Genomic DNA, 19,730 nt, shown 5'->3' with positions numbered 1-19,730 from the left:
GTCCTGAAGCTGGTAATGTTGGGCAGACAGCCTCACACCAGCCTGTTGAAACATACATCAAAATGTGAACATTAAACATTGAACAACTTGGGTTGTGCACAAATAAAATAAATAAATAAATGTCGCAAAATGTCTGCATTCAAAATCATGTGCTTCAATAAAAAGACAATTTAAGTTGTGAAAGTAAACACTCCACAGTGCAGAACAGCCCCATGAGTTCTATTAAATGAAATGACTCGATTAGGTTAGTTTTTTATTGACACATCAGCACGCTAAAAGCCTTTTTCTGTTGTAGATGCTCCAGACTGGGTCATTAGAACGACCTAACACACGTCTGGTCTGTGTCCACATACATGTTACATCCGAGTTCATAGGATGATGGCATGTTTAGATTTGTGAAATCATTTTTTTTACTTGTCACATAGTGCAGTGAGGTCTAGATATATAAAGTGGCAGAATACTCAATAGTACAGCTGCAGTATTTTGGGATGGAGATGAAGTGTTCCAGGTATTATTCATATAGTCACCTTATTATCTTATCTTATCTTATCTTATCTTATCTTATCTTATCTTATCTTATCTGATCTGATCTGATCTTTTCTGATCTGATCTGATCTTATCTCATTTTATCTTACATGATCTCTTATGGGGACCAAAAACAGGTTTCCATTGTCTTAATCATTAGATTTAAAGCTGAAGACACGTTTTAAGGTCAGGTTTAGGCTATAGTTAAGTTAAGAGCTAGAGTTAGGCAAGAAGAAACTATGGTTAAAGTTAGTCTCCAGGAACGAATGTCTTGTCCTCTGAAGTCATGGAGACACGACTGTGTGTGTCTGTGTGTGTGTGTGTGTGTGTGTGTGTGTGTGTGTGTGTGTGTGTGTGTGGTCAGTGGGAGGGGCGCTTACTGGTGTCAAATGGATAAAACGTGGTGTATGGGAGCTGCTGTGTCAGTGGCTGCAGTGGTGAAGTGTGTGTGGCTGATCCAGAGTTCCGGACAGGACTTATTAAACCCAGTGTCCGTGTGAGCTGCCATGACCTGGCGGCTTTAACTGCTCAGCTGTGCCCAGGCAGGTGTGGAGAGCCCCGGTGCGTGTGTGTGTCAGTGTGTGTGTGTGTGTCAGGACAGATGAGCTGAGCGTGTACCTGCAGGCTGCAGCCACAGAGCAGCAGAACACGCCCTGCCTTCCACAGGAGAAGGTGGACGCTCGCACTCTTACCTGCAGAGAACAAGCGCAGCCCCGATGCTCCGCCGCGGGCCCGCAGCTCCACCGGACACCCACCCCCCGATGAGACCCGGACTCTCCCCCCGCACACGTCTGCTCCTCCCCGGGAGCGTTTCAACCTGCTGCTCGGATCACCCGGAGGTCCTGCGGGGCTGCGCACCGAGATAAGGCGGCTTCGTGCAGCGGTTCACCGCGTCGATCCGGCGCCTGCTCCCTGGGCACCATGAGCAGGAAGACGCGCCGCTGGATCCTACATTTTTTCCTGTGCCTCGGAGTAGTGTACCTGAAGATCGGGTGAGTTACTGGGTGTTCCACAGGTGGTTTTCACAGTCACACACTCACACACACACACACACACACACACACACACACACACACACACACACACACACACACACACACACACACACACACACACACACACACACACACACACACACACACACACACACACACACACACACACACACACACACACACACACACACACACAGGAGTTTAGAGTGGCTTCCAGTGCAGGGAAGCAGAGATATCCCCAGAGCTCATACAGATGTTTCCACATGTGTCCGGACTCTCTTCCCTCTCTCACATGTGTCACCAGGCACGTGCACAGACATTTTGGGGGGCAGGTGCTCAAACCAAAAAAAAAGGGAACCCATCGCCAAATTATTTATCAAATTAAAAATAATAATAATAAATCAAAAAAACGTACTGATTCTCCCTCATTTGTTTTACTAGTTGATGGCCTGATCCAATATAAAAGAGAGCTGCTACCCTGAGCTGCTTGTTGCAGTTCCCTGTCCTTCTGCTTTTGGAGTCCCTCTTTTCTTTATTATGATGCAAATTTTGTAAATGAGATAAATCAATGTTGTGCATAATAATTAAGAGTGACTTACATAATCTCTATAAAGCTGACAACACAGTACACACACATTTTTGTTTACTGTTTTCGGACAGAGTTGAAGTATTAGCAGCATTACACTAATAATATACCACAATATACCTCACCAGACTGCAGAATGTAGCTCAACTTAAGATCTACCTATCATTTCAATAATTACGATTTTAAATGAAACAAAACTAGTGAACTTGTCTAATTTGGAATTGATGACAGAGAGAGTAATTTTCATTCTTAAATATTGATGAATGAAGAAAAAATTGGGCTCCAGCAGAAGGGCACTTTTTTCCTACAGGGCAAAAGGGCCAGTGCTTGAGCACCACTAGGGGTCTATCTGTGCACGTGCCTGTGTGTCCCCCTCACCTGGAGGAGCTCCACCTGCTGAGGCCACATGTTAACCTGTCGCCTTCCCCCGCCTGCAGGGGTCTGTCCTCGGTGGTGGCGCTGGGAGCGAGCATCATCTGTAATAAAATCCCGGGCCTGGCCCCTCGTCAGCGGACTATCTGCCAGAGCCGGCCCGACGCCATCATCGTGATCGGAGAGGGGGTTCAGATGGGCATCAACGAGTGTCAGTTCCAGTTCCGACACGGCCGGTGGAACTGCTCGGCGCTGGGAGAGAGGACCGTGTTCGGCAAAGAGCTCAGAGTGGGTATGTTCACCATCCTCTCGGTTCACTGATACTTTGTGCAACAAGCTGTCTGAGAAGGGGACTTTGTTTATTTTTGTTTATTTAGAAGGATCCCCCATTAGCTCTACCCTAAGACAGAGCTACTTTTAGTGGGGTCCACATTGAAGACATACATACAGATATCAAACATTTAAAACACACATTACAATACCAATATCAAACATTTAAAACATACGTTAAATTACAAATATCAAAAGTTAAAATACATTAAATAATGATCATACAGTTATATGTTACAGATATCAAAAATAAGTTAGTGGTTATGCAGTTTTACCTTTGTCATGATATAAAACTTTGTTCTCTGGGATTCTGTGATATTGGGTGTTAAGTAGTTTTATTGCACTTTGATGTTGTACTAATACTCCTTTGATTTATAATAATAATAAATAAATAATAATAAGAGAAATACATTTATATATCGAGCACTTTGCAACACAAAGTAAAGTGCTGCACAACGAGAAAAACAAATGGTTAAAATAAGGACAGAAGTACATAAATAATAATAATCATAGATAGATAGATAGATAGATAGATAGATAGATAGATAGATAGATAGATAGATAGATAGATAGATAGATAGATAGATAGATAGATAGATAGATAGAGTACTTTATTCATCCCCGAAGGGAAATTAAGTTGTCATAGCAGCCGGTATATTTGAATACAATAAAATACAATACAATAGAATAAAATAAAAAATATTGAGGTAGAAAGAATAAAAAACAGAAGCACAAGATAAAATAAAATAAAATAGGCAGATAAAGTGCAGTGGCAAGATGATGTTAATAGTACTGATGATATGATGGTAATGTTATTGTTAGACAGTATATAAGAATAGTACAGTATATATAGTATGTAATATAACATAATATACATTTATATATGATAGTAATCATACCATCAATGATGATCATAATAATAATAATAGAAATAAATACATGTACATACATTAAAAGTGAAGTTCAGTAACTTTTTTAGCAAAGTGCCTTATTTTTTTTCTTAGTATTTAAGCTGTTTTTAAATTGCTTCAGAATGTTACAACAGCTGATTCATAATTGTGGGTTTCGTGCACACTGCCAACAGAACATGCTCTTATTTATTTGTTTATGTTCTAGGTGGTCTGTTTAATACTGTGTGAAGTGCCTGCACACGAGTCTAAAAGTGCACTGAAAACCCAAAATAGTTAAATTGCTCCAAACAGTCCCCCAAGAGAAGTTAGTGGACCTCCTCCATGTCAGGAAGCTCAGCCGCTCAGTGCTTCTGCTCCTCGGTGGGAAAATAAGCCCCAGATCTGATCCTGGATGTGGAATAAGGCTCCAGGCCATGCTTGCTCCCAAAGACTCGACAGTGGAAATAAGTGGAGTGTCATATTTAAACACGCTGGTGTTCCACTGTCTTGTCCTGTGAGTTCACCCTGTCATCTCGCAGACACACATGCAGAGCCGGGGAGTCGTTTTTCACTGGAAGTGTCATCAGGGATTAAGGCTCACATCACGTTTAAGCCTTTAATTTATGCCGATAGCTGCTTTGCCCATTGATATTTTTATTATATTGTATGATCTTCAGGTGTGGAGGTATTAGCAGACACAAATGTTGCGTGCAGTAAAGGTCTGCACACGAAAAAGCGGCGAGATGAAGTCGTTTGATGTGTAACTTCAGCTTCAGGTGACCTCTGCTCTGATTGGACGGGATGAAACCTTATGTCTGATCATCTCAGTGTGTTTTTATCACCAACACACACTGTTACATCCTGTTTCATAGCCGCTGACATGCAGACCTACATGCTCTTTATCTACTCTGAGCTGAGCAACCTTCATGTATGTGTTCATAACCCCCCCCCCCCCCCCCCCCCCCCCCTCTTGAAGCTTCAAGTTCAGACAAGCACTTTCCTCTTGGTTTACAAATTTACCTCCAGGTCGTGCAGCTTTGGCAGGGGATGTTTAACTGGATGTTTCAGGGGAGCAACTACACTTTTGTCTTGCACATCAGTGGATTGAAACAAAACTTGGTGAGAGGAGATGATGGAAAAGCATTTGAGCGCCGCACGAGTCCTTATTCTGCTCAGATTTTCGGCAGAGATCAGGTTGATTTCTAGGAGGCAGCAGGTCACCTCGCTCGCTCGCATCCAGCCTGTCTGAATCCATTGTTTTGTGTCAGCAGACTGGAACACTGATAACTGACAGAATACAGAAATTTGGGGCTGTTGTTGGCAGTGTTGCAGCAGTGTGCAGGATTTTCGACATTAGGATGGAGTATCCTCTCCATCCACCAGGCTGGCTTCTCACATGTGGGCACTGACTGGATGCTTCTTTAATTACTGTAGGAGTGTGTCCTGCAACTGTTGATACATTTGGTTCTGATAGGGTTGCAAAATTCCCGGAATATTCAAAGTTGGAAACTTTCCATGGGAATTAACGGGAATAGACGGGAATTAACGGGAATAAACTGGAAATGTTGTGGGTAATTTATACTAACTGTATTTACCTTGTCATATACAGACATAAATATAAACATTTTGTTTTGTCATAGGCTGTTTTGAGCCCTGAGGAAACTTTGGGCACTTGACTATATGCTTCTGCATCGTTGTGTCATTCTTTACATAGGTCTTTGCACAGTATTTGCAAATGTACACAGCCTTTCCTTCTACATTGGATAGGGTGAAATGTCTCCACACATGAGAGAGTGCACGTGGCATTTTTCTGTAGAATAAGATGAGAAAAAAGTTTGTAAAAAAACACTAATGCAATGCCAGAGATATAAATAGTTAGCCAAACAATTGGAATTATCTGTAAACATATTTTACAATTGCTGGATAAATGAATGGAAATAGGCTAGATGAACAGATGAACAATCCTCAATCAGCATGCTAATGTGTTTTCCCCAGTAATATCATCGAAACTTACCTGACTAGTCCTGCACATTACAGCAGGCCTCAATCAGCCCTGCTGTAGAGTGAAGGATGCTGGGAGTTATCTGTGCATGTGATGGAAGAATGCACAGTGGAGGGTTGAAATTCAACGTGCATCGTGTGCTGCATTCCATACATCTTTAAAATAGAGTTTTGAATGATGTTTTTATTGCACAGCGTTTAATTTGCATAGTTTTTTTTTTTTTTTTTTCAAAATTCCCAAAATTCCCAAGCTTAACTTCCCATGGAAACTTTCCAGAAACTTTCCGCCCCTTTGCAACCCTACTGTCTGAGGACATAAGGACTATTTGACCACAGTGGGAACTAGCAGTTGCTCGGTTTATACAGAGCACTAGCAGCTAATGCTGTTCCAGTACCAACCAAGTCACCATGGTAATCAAGGCAATTAAAGATTGAACGACTACATGTCAGGTTTCATGCCTGTGCTCAGGTGGTGCTGTGTTTGATATTCTCTCTACCATGCCTTTAAATTCTACCACTCTGACCATCACTGGAAGCTATCACCATAGATACACGTCCATTTATTCCAACATTTGCACGTGAATCCAAGCGTTGGAAGTAGAGCTATGACCTTAAAAGTCTAAAAAGGCTTCTGTGGTCGTTTGATTGTTGAAGATGATGATTTTATTGGAGCGTTTTTTGCAACTGACGGTCATTTTTGGATGGTTTCCACCCGAGCTCCAGGAATTATCTCTGTTTTAATTAAAAAGGAAAAGGGGAAAAAACACTGCAGTTGACCTGAAGCAGTCAGATTTATTGAGTTGAAATCCATCTCAGTAGGGAGGCTGTGCATGCCTCTCAGATTCACCTCCACAGGGTGGATCCCAGTGATGGCAGCTGGGACAGGAGCCAAAATAAGGCCTAAACATTTAATATTTTTATCTCCCAGTAAATGCTCCCAAATATTCATCTTTACCAATCGTCTGGTGCAGTTGTTTAATTATACTCCCAAGATTTACAGACTGGTCCCGACCCTGAAGGCTCTCTGATAATAAGTCATAAATATAAAACCGTAAACTCCAATAAAACAATCAAAATGTCCCACTACCTCATAAACAGCTGCTTTTATTAGAGCTTCTCTCCTCTTTCAGACGGCTTCATTATATTTTCTGTAAGATTCGGATCTTCCTCCGCAGTGTGTCTGTTTGTAAAGAAAGTGATTGATGAATGGGACTTGGCCCGAATTGTGTATTTTTTTGATTTGGTTTGAAGCAGCTATGTCAGGTATGTGAGGAGGCTCGGCCCAATCTGAAATACTAAAGCTCTGTTGTCTGCAATTGTGATTAAAAAATGTGTGTTTGTCTTCTTCGCAGGCAGTAAGGAGGCAGCGTTCACGTACGCCATTATCGCTGCCGGGGTGGCCCATGCCGTCACTGCGGCCTGCACCCAGGGCAGTCTGAGTGGCTGCGGCTGTGACAAGGAGAAGCAGGGTTTCTACAACCAGGAGGAGGGCTGGAAGTGGGGCGGCTGCTCAGCGGACGTCCACTACGGCGTGGGTTTCTCCAAGGTGTTTGTGGACGCACGGGAAATTAAGCAGAACGCCAGGACTCTCATGAATTTACATAACAATGAAGTGGGACGCAAGGTATGTTTGCAATTGTCTATTTGACTTTTACCTTAGCACATCCAAATCACATCACAATCACCCGCTCATAAGTCGTATCTACTAGATGCTGAAGGTCAGACCGACCAAAGTGCGCGTGTGAATAAGCTGCAGGGACATTTAAACATTTTACCTGTTAACACTGGAGCGTATGACTTTGTGATTGTAACTAATAACGTCGGTGAAGACATCATTTAAAGGATAAGGCTGGCAGAGACGGGCAATTTCCATTTTTTCTCCAAAAACAAACAATGAATGTACTGTGCGTATCCAAAGCCTGATATGTATTTATCCTCTGTGCCATAGAGCTCCATTGTTTCCAAAAACTATTAAAAACACATCAGTGAGCCGCAGTGTTTCACTGACATGTTCCATCATTACCATGAACTCACGCTCTGCAGCTTATTTTGACTCAATCCCACACACACACCATCCTGCTGCAGTAAATACTCATTAGAGCACCAAATGTAGATTAATCCGCTGCTGAAAATAGTCCCCAACAAATGCTCTGTTTCCTCCTGTTCGATACAAACTACAATGATCAGCTGTAAGAGTAAAATTACTGAGTCTTGGTTTAACTTTTGCCTGGTCGTACAAAATGCTTCATGCTAGAAACAGTCCATTTGCCAATCTATATGCACTAACAAGTAAATACAGAAAATCCGGTTGTTACAAAACTGCATACACATATTTTTTCCAGTTATCAAAATACATTTTAAGAACTATATGATAAAATGTTTAAAAGATCAGTATAAAATCCTGACAGGTCAGGTAATATCCACTCATATTGTCATCCAATCATACTCTTTTATCTGCTGCTTTACTTATTTAGATTTGTAGCTCATGGGCAATCAATTCAGAATCTGTAGTTCGGTGCAGGTCTCTGGGCCATCAAGTCAGGTAACAGTGCACTACGTCAAATGCTGATGTTGAACAAGATCCTTATTTTAAAGTTCAAATCCAATAAACAGTTTCATATACTGAGTTGCAGTGACGCAGGAAGAATGTGGACACCAGAATGACTAAGACTTTAGGACGTTGCCATTAAAAGATACATTTTTTCTGGAAATGTGGTACAAATTTGGTAGGTAAGAAAAATATGAGTGGATGAGTTTAAATGACAGTAAACATATGCAGTGTTGTTTATTTAGTGCTTTAGACTTTATCTGTGAAACTGACAGTAAACAGGTTCACGCATATCAAAGTTGAGCAGACATAATTAAAGATGCTGATGTAGAAAACATTTGTATTGTTACATTGATCATTTGTTAAGTCTGATCATTTTTCTTGAAATGAAAATGATGCGAACCTCCAATAGATGATGTATTGTAGTTAATTGCAGGTGAAGCTATGCTTTATTCTAACTCTGAGGCATTTATAATTTGACATGGTGTTTAGTAAATGATAAACGGTTTGTATTTATATGGATATTTCTAGTCTTGATGACCACTCAAAGCCATTTACAGTACAGTTTTTGACATCCACACATTCACACACATTCATACAGTCCATCCATGTGCAGCACTCTTTCTATCACACATCACTCACACACTGCCAGCACAGCCTTCAAGGGCAAGTTGAGGTCCAGTAACTTGCTCAGGGACACTTCGACAAGCAGAACGGGGGAAACTAAGATTGAATCGCAGACCCTCTTGTAAGTGGATGGCCCGCTCTGCCTCCTGAGCCACATTAGTCATTAGCTGATATGTTGGATCTAGTCCTGGGGGTCTGGCTGTAGTAATTTATCACAATTACATACTGAAGGAAATCGTACCGAGAGCAAGTGGCAAGTACAGTGACATCAGAATCCAGAGGACAAACTATGGTCAATGTAAGAGCCTGCACTCATTTAGAAAAGACGAGTCAAGAGGTAACAGTGTGTGACTCGACGCATGGTGAAGTGAACCCCGGACCAGGACCATATGAGCATACATTAGCCAGACTCTGATGTTGTTAGCAGGGGACAGAAGTCAGGAGCCGAACGGCAGATCAATAGAAATTGCAGGATCATCCATAAAGTGGCTGCACCAGAGAGCAGTCTGCTGGAAAAGCTGCAGCAGTCAAGTCATAGATCAGTTTTAAGTATAAACTTCTCTGAATTCTGCAGTTTTCCTGGAGAGTGGATCTTAGACACTGCTGCTGCATTCAGAACTGCAGTACCAGTGGAGTGCCTGTTCAAAATGTTCCTGAAATCGATCAGAGGAGCCGACAAAGTTTTGCTGAGCTTCTCTTCAGTCAGGAGAGACAGAGAGAGATGATTCAAGACAAATTCAATGAATTGATTTGATTCTTGAGCAATTAGAAAAGGTGTAGTCATTTGTGCGTAGTCTTTGGTGAGTCGACCAATTCAACAAAATTCATTAGGAGGGTTCATCATTCCAATGAAAATGTGTTTTCTTCTTAGAAAATGAATATTAGTAACGGAGAGATGCAGGTCAGCACTGAAAGTATAGAGCAATAGAAAAGTGTGAAAGAGCAAACATCTTGACTCTGGTGATGGAAAATCCAAAAATGCAATACCTCTATCTGGTATATATGAATTGAAAGATGTTCTAAATTTGCCTTTTCTAAGTAATGCACAAAAGCCAATACAAATACAGAATCAAGTCAATCTGTGAGCACTGTCAACATTCTTTGCAAAATGGAAAGAATTACTTTCTACAGCCAGAGGGAGAAACTTTTGAAATACCTTTCACAAGTAATTTAATGGCTGGGTTAGAAAATAAACTAGTAAAAGAAGGATCATAACATGTTATGTTAAACTGAATCCAGGAAAGTAACCCACAAATGTACTGAGGTTTGAAATGGCGGGCGTCCATGCAGTAACAAATTAAGGCACAAACAGTGTTTATGGAATCAGGTTTTAGTGGTGTACCAGCAGAGAGGGTTAGAGTGAAATCCTATGATTTTACGGTGGAAGATGCAAAGCACTTTCTTGTATATATCTTATACAAGAAAGCTGACTCTATGGACCTTAAGAGGGGGGTCTGATTGCAGACAGAGCTTGAGGAGAGCTGGTACTGGCTCTGGGCTGAGGCTCCAGAAGGTCTGGAATTTTAAGCAAAACATGTAATGATTAGGGGGAAAATAATGGGCCATGACGATGAAGTTGTATGTGACTGATGAGGATGTGAAAGGTATGATGCATACGTGATATTGATTGTGACGTAGAACTTGAATACTCTTAGGTCGGCCCTGTGTATGTCAAGCTGCAGCGATCAGGTAAAACGCGCACAGTGCAGATGACAAATCAAACTTGGAGAGAGAGTAAGGCTTCGAGCTCGCAAACCACTAACTTTGAAAACATATCTCAAAAAATCTGATAATGACGCATCTGTGATAAACTTGAACGGGTCAGTGGAATGCACCATTTCATCCTAGAGGACCGTTACTACACCAGTGATCAGAGATGAGAACTAAAGTGCAGGCTGAAGATAAGATGGTCACAAAGGAGATTAACTGTTTGGGAAGCATCATGCAGTAGGAACTCAACATAGAGTATGTGTCTCCACCAGTTATATGCTCTTCAGACAGGATCGCCAAGATGATGGAAACAGGGTTTCAGTATGGATAGATGTACCTGATCTGTGATATTTGGGATCTATCAGAAGACGGAGAGCAGATGGAATCCTGACTTTGTTTAGCAAAATTTCGCTTTGGTTGAATATGAATGGGCTACTCCTGCAGGAGTCGGACAGAATTAAATGTGGTATCTGACCGGTTTTAAGTGAGCCTGAGGAGGTGGATACAGTTTCCAGTGGTGGGGTCAGGATTCACACCTCAGCTTTTGATAACTAGAAACTGGAAAAAAGACAATGTAACATGAAAAATTGTATATTAACTCACCAACTCTTTAACTGAATGAGTGACCACAGGAAACAGGCATCAGAAGAGAAAGTAAATACAGTAAGCAGAAAGATTTACTTGTCAAGAATTCCTTAAAAGGTTGTCTATTCTTCTTCTTTAGCTGTGTCTCAATTCAGCTGACATCGGCTGCGTGTCAACAAACCCAAAATGAGAAAGTCTGGTCTTCCTATTGCGTCACCAGTTTTAACACCCTTACCTCCGTCGCCTAGCAACAAAGCTACAGACAAAAAGCTCCTTTTTAAGTTGATAAAAAATTTTGAAAATATTATTTTTTTTTAACAAATGTACCATTAGCTCACTGTTGAGGACTTACATTTAAAAATAAATTATCCTGATATTTCCTGACTCTGTTGGGTTGGTTGCCATAACTACATCATGTCCTACTCAGCATCAATTGCAGTTCATCCCGTAACTTTTTCTCTAGTGCCACCATCAGTTGAATTTTTTATATATAGCATCGTGTTAGCATGCTAACATGCACAATTTGAGATGATGAGCATTGCAAACATTCTAGCTACAAAAGATCAGCATGTTAGGATTTAGCTCAAATAAACAGGTCGCAGAATACTCTCAGTAAATTAACCTTTTATGATCTGGAAATGTGTAACCAGCATTTTCCCAATAATCTGGTACATTTATAGATTAAATATTTAACAAAACAGTCCAAATTTATGTTCAAGACAACCAAATCCAAATTGCTCTCCGTTCATTATTTGTTTATCTATTTATCTATTTCACTACATGCATGTTAGAGCACATTAGTCGAGCCAATCATAGTTTTACTGTATATAATGATGTACATGAACAGGAAACCAGTAGATGAAGTGCCTTTGTGATATCCGTTCTTTCAGATGTGTGTTTTTCTTCTTGTCACAAAAAGGTCATCTGGTATTTCTCATGGTCAGACAGTGTAACATTGACTTCAAAGGAATGTACATGTAGATGTGTATTTGGTGGTTTTTGCTTGGGAAAGTATCGCAGTGTCACAGTAACAACTTGTGGTCCTGTTCCGGGAGACAGAGTCGTTGTTTCATCTGTGACGACTCGGCTTCCTACTAGTGTTTAGGCTCTGTCATCAGTCACAGTGTGATAAGGTGTGTGGATCTTTTAATATACACGTACTAAACTGATACCTCTGTAATTACCGTAGTGTGGGTTTCATGTTTAATTGGAGATGATGTCAGAGTGTCAACCTCTAAGTTTCTTGAGAAGAATAAACAATAGTGTAAAAGGTGCCACAGGAGGCTTACAGGGGCTCTGCTAGACAAACAATGGCAGCTTCGTTGGCATCTCACTTCACTGAACTCCGTGAATTATATGTTTGTCAGATCTGGGGAGCATGACCACACTAAGCTGTGTGCATCCAGGGCTTTTGACAATTACCCCATGAGACTCCAGAAAGTCTGAGGCCATATCAGCGTGGAATAATTAAAAAGCAGGGTGAGGCGTCTTTAAATGCCAGCCAGGGTGAGGAGGAAGGAGGGTGAGCTGATGTCATTCAGCCCGAGGCGCTCAGAGAATACCCCAGCTGCTTTGCCAAACCCACCGAAAGGTTCCACTCTTACCCTGAAAAGGCCTTTCACTGCTGCCAGTGCATTCACCATGAATGTCTCAACATGGTGACGGACCAAACTGTCACTTCACTTACAACAACAACTCATCGTCAACCCTGCAGATGTCTGAATTCATCAGCTTATACGGATTCATTTTATTTTAACAATATACAAGGAAAAGGTTTGAGGTGATCGTCCATAGTAAAGCTGTTAGTCAAGATGCTGTAGCCTGAGGTGTTTACAGACATGCAAGATGAGACTCTGCCATAGAATTAGCTGCTCTTTTGTATTTTCCCATTTTCAAAACAAAATGTATTTAAGTCATTCTACATTTAATTTATTGGCAACGTGTCTCAGGCTCACAAAGGTTATTTAGTGGAACATGCAGTGGTTAATGTACTTTTGCAACAGAAAACACAAAACATTAACCTTTTGTCGGTTATAAAATGCAATTAGAATCAATCTACTCCTTTAGAAAGAGTTCAGATTGTTTTTTATTTATTTCCATCTGAATCATGTCAAAACCAAAGCAGCAGATGTTAGGATATCCTGACTTTTACTCCCTAGTTTGTGCCAAGCCTCAAAAACCTTCATCCCACATTTCCCTTAATGCTTTATAGCCTTTTCCATTAAACACTCCTTGCCTGATAAATTCTCCTTGTCTTTCAAACCTCTCAGCCCCGGTTTGTAACAGGCTTTCCAGTAAAGAATGTATTCACCAAGCTCAAGCAGATATAGCCCATGTTCATGAATGGTGCTCATAAGTTGCTTCTCGGGGTTTTACAATAAATAATGACCTTCTCGTATAGACTGGAAATCAGCTCAGTTTTTCCTGTAGATAGGCAGACGAAGACAAAGCAATGACAATGTTCGGCAAAAAGCTAAAACTGGGTTTTGGGCCTGTGTGCCTCACGAGAGCAAAGCATACGTTGCAATACCCCGTGTGACCACCATGCCAAATTGCCTCATTAGTTCGAGGTAACCCTGATGAGATGACTGTTACAACATTAGTTATGTTGTCCGATGACAAAGCTCCTTCCAAAGAGGAGTATACATGTTCACAGACTGATTCTTACTCCCTATGATATGTACACTGGTGTAAAATCAGAGAAATTCATTTTTTTATTATTCTGTGGAAAAGAATGAAATAAAACGACAGACAAATGCACTGAATGAACACAACATACACATAGTTGTATAATTTACATGCCTTATAAATTGTGTGGTTCTTCCATGAGTGTGTTGTGAAGCTCAGTCTTGTAAAAGAATGGAACATACATAGCTACCAGCCATGGAGTGACATACTGTGGCGGCTCTGAGATCTCTGGAATGCCTCCATTCATTTGGAATGTTAGAAAACTTTTGTCTCAACCTGTTGAAGTATTCATGTAATATCACTGAGTATTTCTCCAAACGCATGTGTTTCCTGTGGACAGACACCAACAAACAGTCTGTAATATGGATGTGTGTTAGAAATACAGACTATTCTCCAGAAAAAGTCAATTTAATTTTTACTAATACAGGTTTTTAAGGGTGAGGTAGTTAGTTAAATCTAAAATAAAAAATAGAAACAATTTGAGCTGTATTTTCAGTTGGTTTGAGTAGTTTTGTCATTAAAGTTTTTTATTTATTCATGTATATAAAAACATACAATCAAACTCAAAAAACAACATTTATAACAGCATCAACAGACAGTATACCCATCATACAACCATATATACAAAGGCCTCCTGCAAATCGATATTTTCTTTTTTTTTTCTTGAAACAACCAGAATGTACATCCAGCACCATGTCTACAAATTTTTCCATATGCCCTATCTACAAAAAAATACGGTCCCAGGCCCTCCTAAAATCTTCCTCTTCGGTTTGAGTAGTTTTAACTGCAACTGTGCAATCCTCCTCTGTGCTCTAGGTCCTGGAGAAGGGAATGCGTCTGGAGTGCAAGTGTCACGGCGTGTCGGGGTCTTGCACCACCAAAACCTGCTGGACCACGCTCCCCAAGTTCCGGCAGCTGGGATACTTTCTCAAGGACAAGTACAACCAGGCCATACACGTGGAGCCGGTGCGAGCCAGCCGCAACAAGCGCCCCACCTTCCTGAAGATCAAGAAACCCCATTCCTACCGTAAGCCCCTGGACACGGAGCTGGTCTACATCGAGAGGTCGCCCAACTACTGCGAGGCCGACCTGCTGACCGGCAGCATGGGGACGCAGGGTCGCCTGTGCAACAAAACGGTCCTGCAGCCCAACAGCTGCGACCTGATGTGCTGCGGCCGCGGATACAACACGCACCAGTACTCACGCGTGTGGCAGTGCAACTGCAAGTTCCTGTGGTGCTGCTACGTCAGATGCAACACCTGCAGTGAGAGGACAGAGGTGTATACCTGTAAATAGAGATATTTATCGGACGTGTATTCACCTGAAGCGATGCCTCTACCTGGAGTTGATGAAACGGACGCCAGTGCACATCTGTCATCACACTGGACTCCACCTGTGGACTCATACTTTTGTTTCTATTTTTCATAATGCCACTTCATGCTCCAGGGCTTGACGTATCCGCCGGCCACACTGTTCTATTGGCTGGACTCACCTCAGACTGATGGCTTGACTGACTTTATCTTTTTCTAGACTAATAATTTATTCAGTGAGAAAACTACTGATCCATTTTTTTTTTATTTCACTGTCAGCTAAATCTGGTGGCGTTTTAAGCTGGTGTAGATGTCTGGCATTTTATTTAGAAAATATCCAAGTGCACTTAAGAGCAAAAATACTTTTCTTTTCTTTTTTTTTGTACAAGACAATTTAAACACTGGAGCTGAAACCTGGAAGAGTCAGGACTGAACTTGACTGCAGAGGAAGATGAAACTACTGATGCTGGACTCGGTCTGATAGTATTGTTTTGTGCTTGTTTGTTTCCCCTTCCCCTCCAGTCTGCTGCTAGTTGTCTGGAAACTTCTGGAGTTTGTGACGAGCAGCCATATTGACTCTTCAGGCTTAGTTGACACCACCAGGAGCAAACGTCTGAGCTTCCAGACATACATGTCACTCAATGTTGGTCGATAGAATATATTTTGTAAGAGATTATTTTTATATAAATATTGTTTTATTTATTTTCTGTCTCTGTGTAAGATATTTTTCCCTTCAGCATTTCTCCACCCACTGAAACACTGTTTTAAAATGTGCCTCAGCAGAAGAACACAATGATGTCACACTGAAATGTGCAGTATTGTGAGAATGTAACAAGTTTCAGGAAGCATCACACTTTGCCTTGCAACCTACTGAGAGCCAAAGTACCACTGTCCCCTCCGAGCTGGACACTGGTCCATAATAGATGATAGATAGATAGATGTACCTTATTGATCCCAAATTGGGAAATTATTGAACATTAGTTTCTGAGTCATTGCATCTCCTGCAGTGGATTTCATGTTTTTGGAGTTAACGCTCTGCATTCTGAGATCAACCAGTTTCCACTAACGCCAAAGTGCTTTTTCTCTTATCTATACCAGCACCGACTCTTTCATCTTCGGATGAGCTGCTAACTTTGAACACACAGTGGTTTCATATGGCGTTAAAGGATGATTAAATAAGAACAAAACAAATAAATGAGCATAAATGCATATTTGAATCCATTCACAATTGGCATCACAGTGCGTCTCATGACCAGATTGTTTCTAGATATGATTTTAAACCTGATTACATTTATACCTGGTATTAAAGCCAGGTAAGGTAATCCTAGCAAGAGCAGGCCACACAAAAATGCAACGATACATTCCAACGATCCCATTAGCTAAGCCCACAAAGCACATGAACGTGCACTGACTGACAACTGCTAGAAGTGACTCCCTGGCTACTGGCTAACATCTCTGCGTTAGCGGAGTATGTTTCTCGACAGAAGACTCCAGTTATGTGCAGTGAGTTCAAGGACAGGTACACCAGCCAAAGATTTTGTTCAGAGGGCCACAGAAACGTTATCTATTGATGCTATCAGGACATTGAGGATTCCAACAAATGCAACTTACCAACCACTTGTTAAATGTGTATCTCCAAATTGAGATGTGATTGATTGCGAATGCTTTGTCAATCGTGACGTCCTTCTCTTTTATGCGCCGGTCCAAAAGACAAAAGAAAGAAAAGATAGACAGTACGTTATTGTGTTTGCTTGTTTTTGATTGGTGTTGCTTCTATCCATCCACGAGTGTCATGCACGTCCATTGTTGAGGACTGAGAATAGGACACTTCCTGTGTTACTGGCTACTAGCTGCCTGCTGCTGCCTTGCTTGTTTGGAATAGTATTTCTGCCTTTGTAGTTGCTCCATGTGAATCAACATCACAGTTACATGTGAGGTGGTTTCCTCTGACTGGATCACAGTCCATTCTCAAAGCATCTCAAAGCATCTACCAACTGTAATATCATATTGTCAAACTCTAACTGATTCCAGTCGGATCTCCCAGAATGCATTTCAATGTCTGTGTAAATGGGGTATTCCATTCTCTTCCCACATATTCAGTTAGATGAATTGAAAGGCGCTACAAGTTTCAGAGCTGGATAATAATCCAAACATGATGATAATGAGTTATGATTACTACAGGAACACAACCCGGAAGTTGGACTCTGGCTGTGTGTGAGTTAATCAGTCCACAGGTATGCAGTGATCTCATTCAAGTTTCTCACTAACACTACTTATCGCCAGGTATCATTTCGCATTTAAGTACTTACGGTACGCATTTACGGTAAGAGTCCTGTGATAATGAATAATAATAAAAAAGGTTTCTGGTCAGATCAATAAATATCTGATCAAAAAATAAATTTTACGGTAAGAGTCCTGTGATAATGAATAATAATAAAAAAGGTTTCTGGTCAGATCAATAAATATCTGATCAAAAAATAAAAGACAAGTCTTCATTTCCAGCTGTTGAGACTTGACAGTTATTTATACTTCGTATCATTGACACATTTCAGGAAGGAAGTTTGCTACAAAGCTCCCAACTATGAAATAGCCTTTGAAACAATCTGAGGTACATGGAAAGGACTGTAGTGAGCAGTCAGGTAATAATAGATACAACTGTAAAATGCCTTCATCAACACATGACTCCAGTTGTAGAAACTATGCTGTTTATTCACAGTATTTGGTTATTAATAAAATAATTCCCTGTGAACTGTCACTCAACCCTGTATGGTTACAGCTTTGTCTTGTATGTGACTGAATTAATGAAATCATATCAAAGCTGAAATAGTCTTACATCAGAAGTTATTTTCATGTGGAACCACACTGTCTTTTCATTTGTTCTTGTTTAATAAATGTCGTCTCAGAATGAACAGAACAAGGTGGTTTTGTGTTCATTAAACATAAGTTCAGGTTCCGTCTTGTTATGAGGGCAGATCAGAGTGCAGTAGGTATAACTGAGGGCCGAGTTGCAGGTGTCGCAGCAGTGTGTGTGTTCCTCAGCGAGCGGTGGGAGTGCGGAGCTCCCGGCTGATGGATTACTCTGACATCTGCTTCATTCACTCCTCGACAACGTTGCTACAACAACCACACTGTGCCCCCCAAAAATGCTCCCCGTCTCATCGAGAGGCCAGGCTGCCCATTAACAAAATGGTAACCATGCAAAACCCAGATAAAATTTGGATGCTATTTATTTTGTGCAAATGGCAAATGAGAGGCGGGAAAGGAGGGGGGGGTCTTCACAATTGCAAGGGGATGATGTCAAGAAGGATTTCAGTCTGAGCAATAGAAAAGGTCTTAACTCCCGGAATAATCGGCAACAAAACATCCCGCGGCCAAACTCTGCCTCAATAGGGTGATGCTTTGAGAAGGCAGCTGGCCAAACAGCCCTGGTCAGAGCCACAGCAAGGCTCTGTCACTGAGAACTCAACAACATTCTGGCTCAGTCTCAGGCAGCACTGGCTCCTTACACTTCAAATCCCTCATGATACGGGTTTAAAGTTATTCTGTCGACATGGAGAACATATATATAAACAAATGTATAATATATTAATTCTGTGTCTAATCGTCCACTTCACTAACAGTTAGCTGAGTTAGCTCCATTTTTTAAGAATAAGCATTTGTGACTACAACAGTGTCATCTTAAAGGGATGGTTCACCTAAAATTGAAAATGTACTCATTATCTACTCAACACTATGCCGATGGAGGGTTGGGTGAAGTTTATAAGTGTGAACGCGCACCTATGGCATACCCTTGGAAAAGTGTGTGGCTAGAAGATAGAGGCTATCAGAGGACATTTAGGATGATGTACATGATGTAAATGATGCTGTTTCGAGTCAAATATGGATGCTTGCGGACACTTGGATGACACCACCCAAGCAGAATGGAGGCATGCTACGTTTTAGTTAAGGGGTCCATTCAATTGTATTGGATTCTGCTGCAACACTGCTTATCCCTGAGACTCCAAAAGTGTTTTGGCATAGTGGTGAGTAGTGAATTTAAATTTTTCGGTGAACTATCCCTTTAATGTCCGTTTAATAGTGATTAATAGTGGAGCTTATTCTGTTTATATAACAGTATATGTAGAGCAGTAACATCAATTACGATTCAATATTATAATGAGAATTTGGCTCTGATGGTTCCCTTAGAAGTGCAAAACTACTAGTACGCTAACTCTAACCATACTAGTACTTTTCAAATATCATAGTAATTGTCCTGTTATTCCAAAAGTACTGTGTGAATTCCTGTGTTATTCCTTTATTACCCTCACATATAGCTCAATAATTTCATAGGTACCTGCCTAATTACCACAGTACCTCATTTGGAACTACAATACTAAAGTAAATTTTTTCATCTTTATATGGTTTATAACTTGTTTTTTTTTGCTGAGTTTAAATCATAAACTATATAAACATAGACAACATGACGGCTCCCTAACAATGAATCCAAAGGCTTTTGATTGCCCCCTGGGGGTTGGCTGCAATATATGTCATAAACCCCCCCTCCTCCATGTTTACAGATTGGAC

The 19,730-nt window shown here is 41.0% G+C and overlaps 1 protein-coding gene across 1 annotated transcript; it reads left to right on the top strand.

Annotated features, from left to right (window-relative positions):
• The first annotated feature begins 1,446 nt into the window (after positions 1–1,446).
• wnt7aa (wingless-type MMTV integration site family, member 7Aa) lies at positions 1,447–15,153 on the top strand. The gene is made up of 4 exons (XM_061069949.1): positions 1,447–1,517; positions 2,544–2,770; positions 7,052–7,323; positions 14,674–15,153. Exons 1-4 carry the CDS (start codon positions 1,447–1,449, stop codon positions 15,151–15,153), a joined length of 1,050 nt encoding a protein of 349 aa, XP_060925932.1.
• Positions 15,154–19,730: the final 4,577 nt, after the last annotated feature.

Source organism: Limanda limanda, chromosome 4 (assembly GCF_963576545.1).
Source record: "Limanda limanda chromosome 4, fLimLim1.1, whole genome shotgun sequence".
Taxonomy (NCBI): Eukaryota; Metazoa; Chordata; class Actinopteri; order Pleuronectiformes; family Pleuronectidae; genus Limanda; species Limanda limanda.
This window is presented reverse-complemented; position numbering and strand designations above follow the sequence as displayed.

Bases quoted from the DNA above. Each gene is read 5' to 3' on its own strand.
- wnt7aa (XM_061069949.1), top strand. From the start codon at position 1,447: ATGAGCAGGAAGACGCGCCGCTGGATCCTACATTTTTTCCTGTGCCTC. The intron at 2,771-7,051 runs GTATGTTCACCA...TCTTCTTCGCAG, and splicing joins CGGCAAAGAGCTCAGAGTGG to GCAGTAAGGAGGCAGCGTTC. The intron at 7,324-14,673 runs GTATGTTTGCAA...TCTGTGCTCTAG, and splicing joins ACAATGAAGTGGGACGCAAG to GTCCTGGAGAAGGGAATGCG.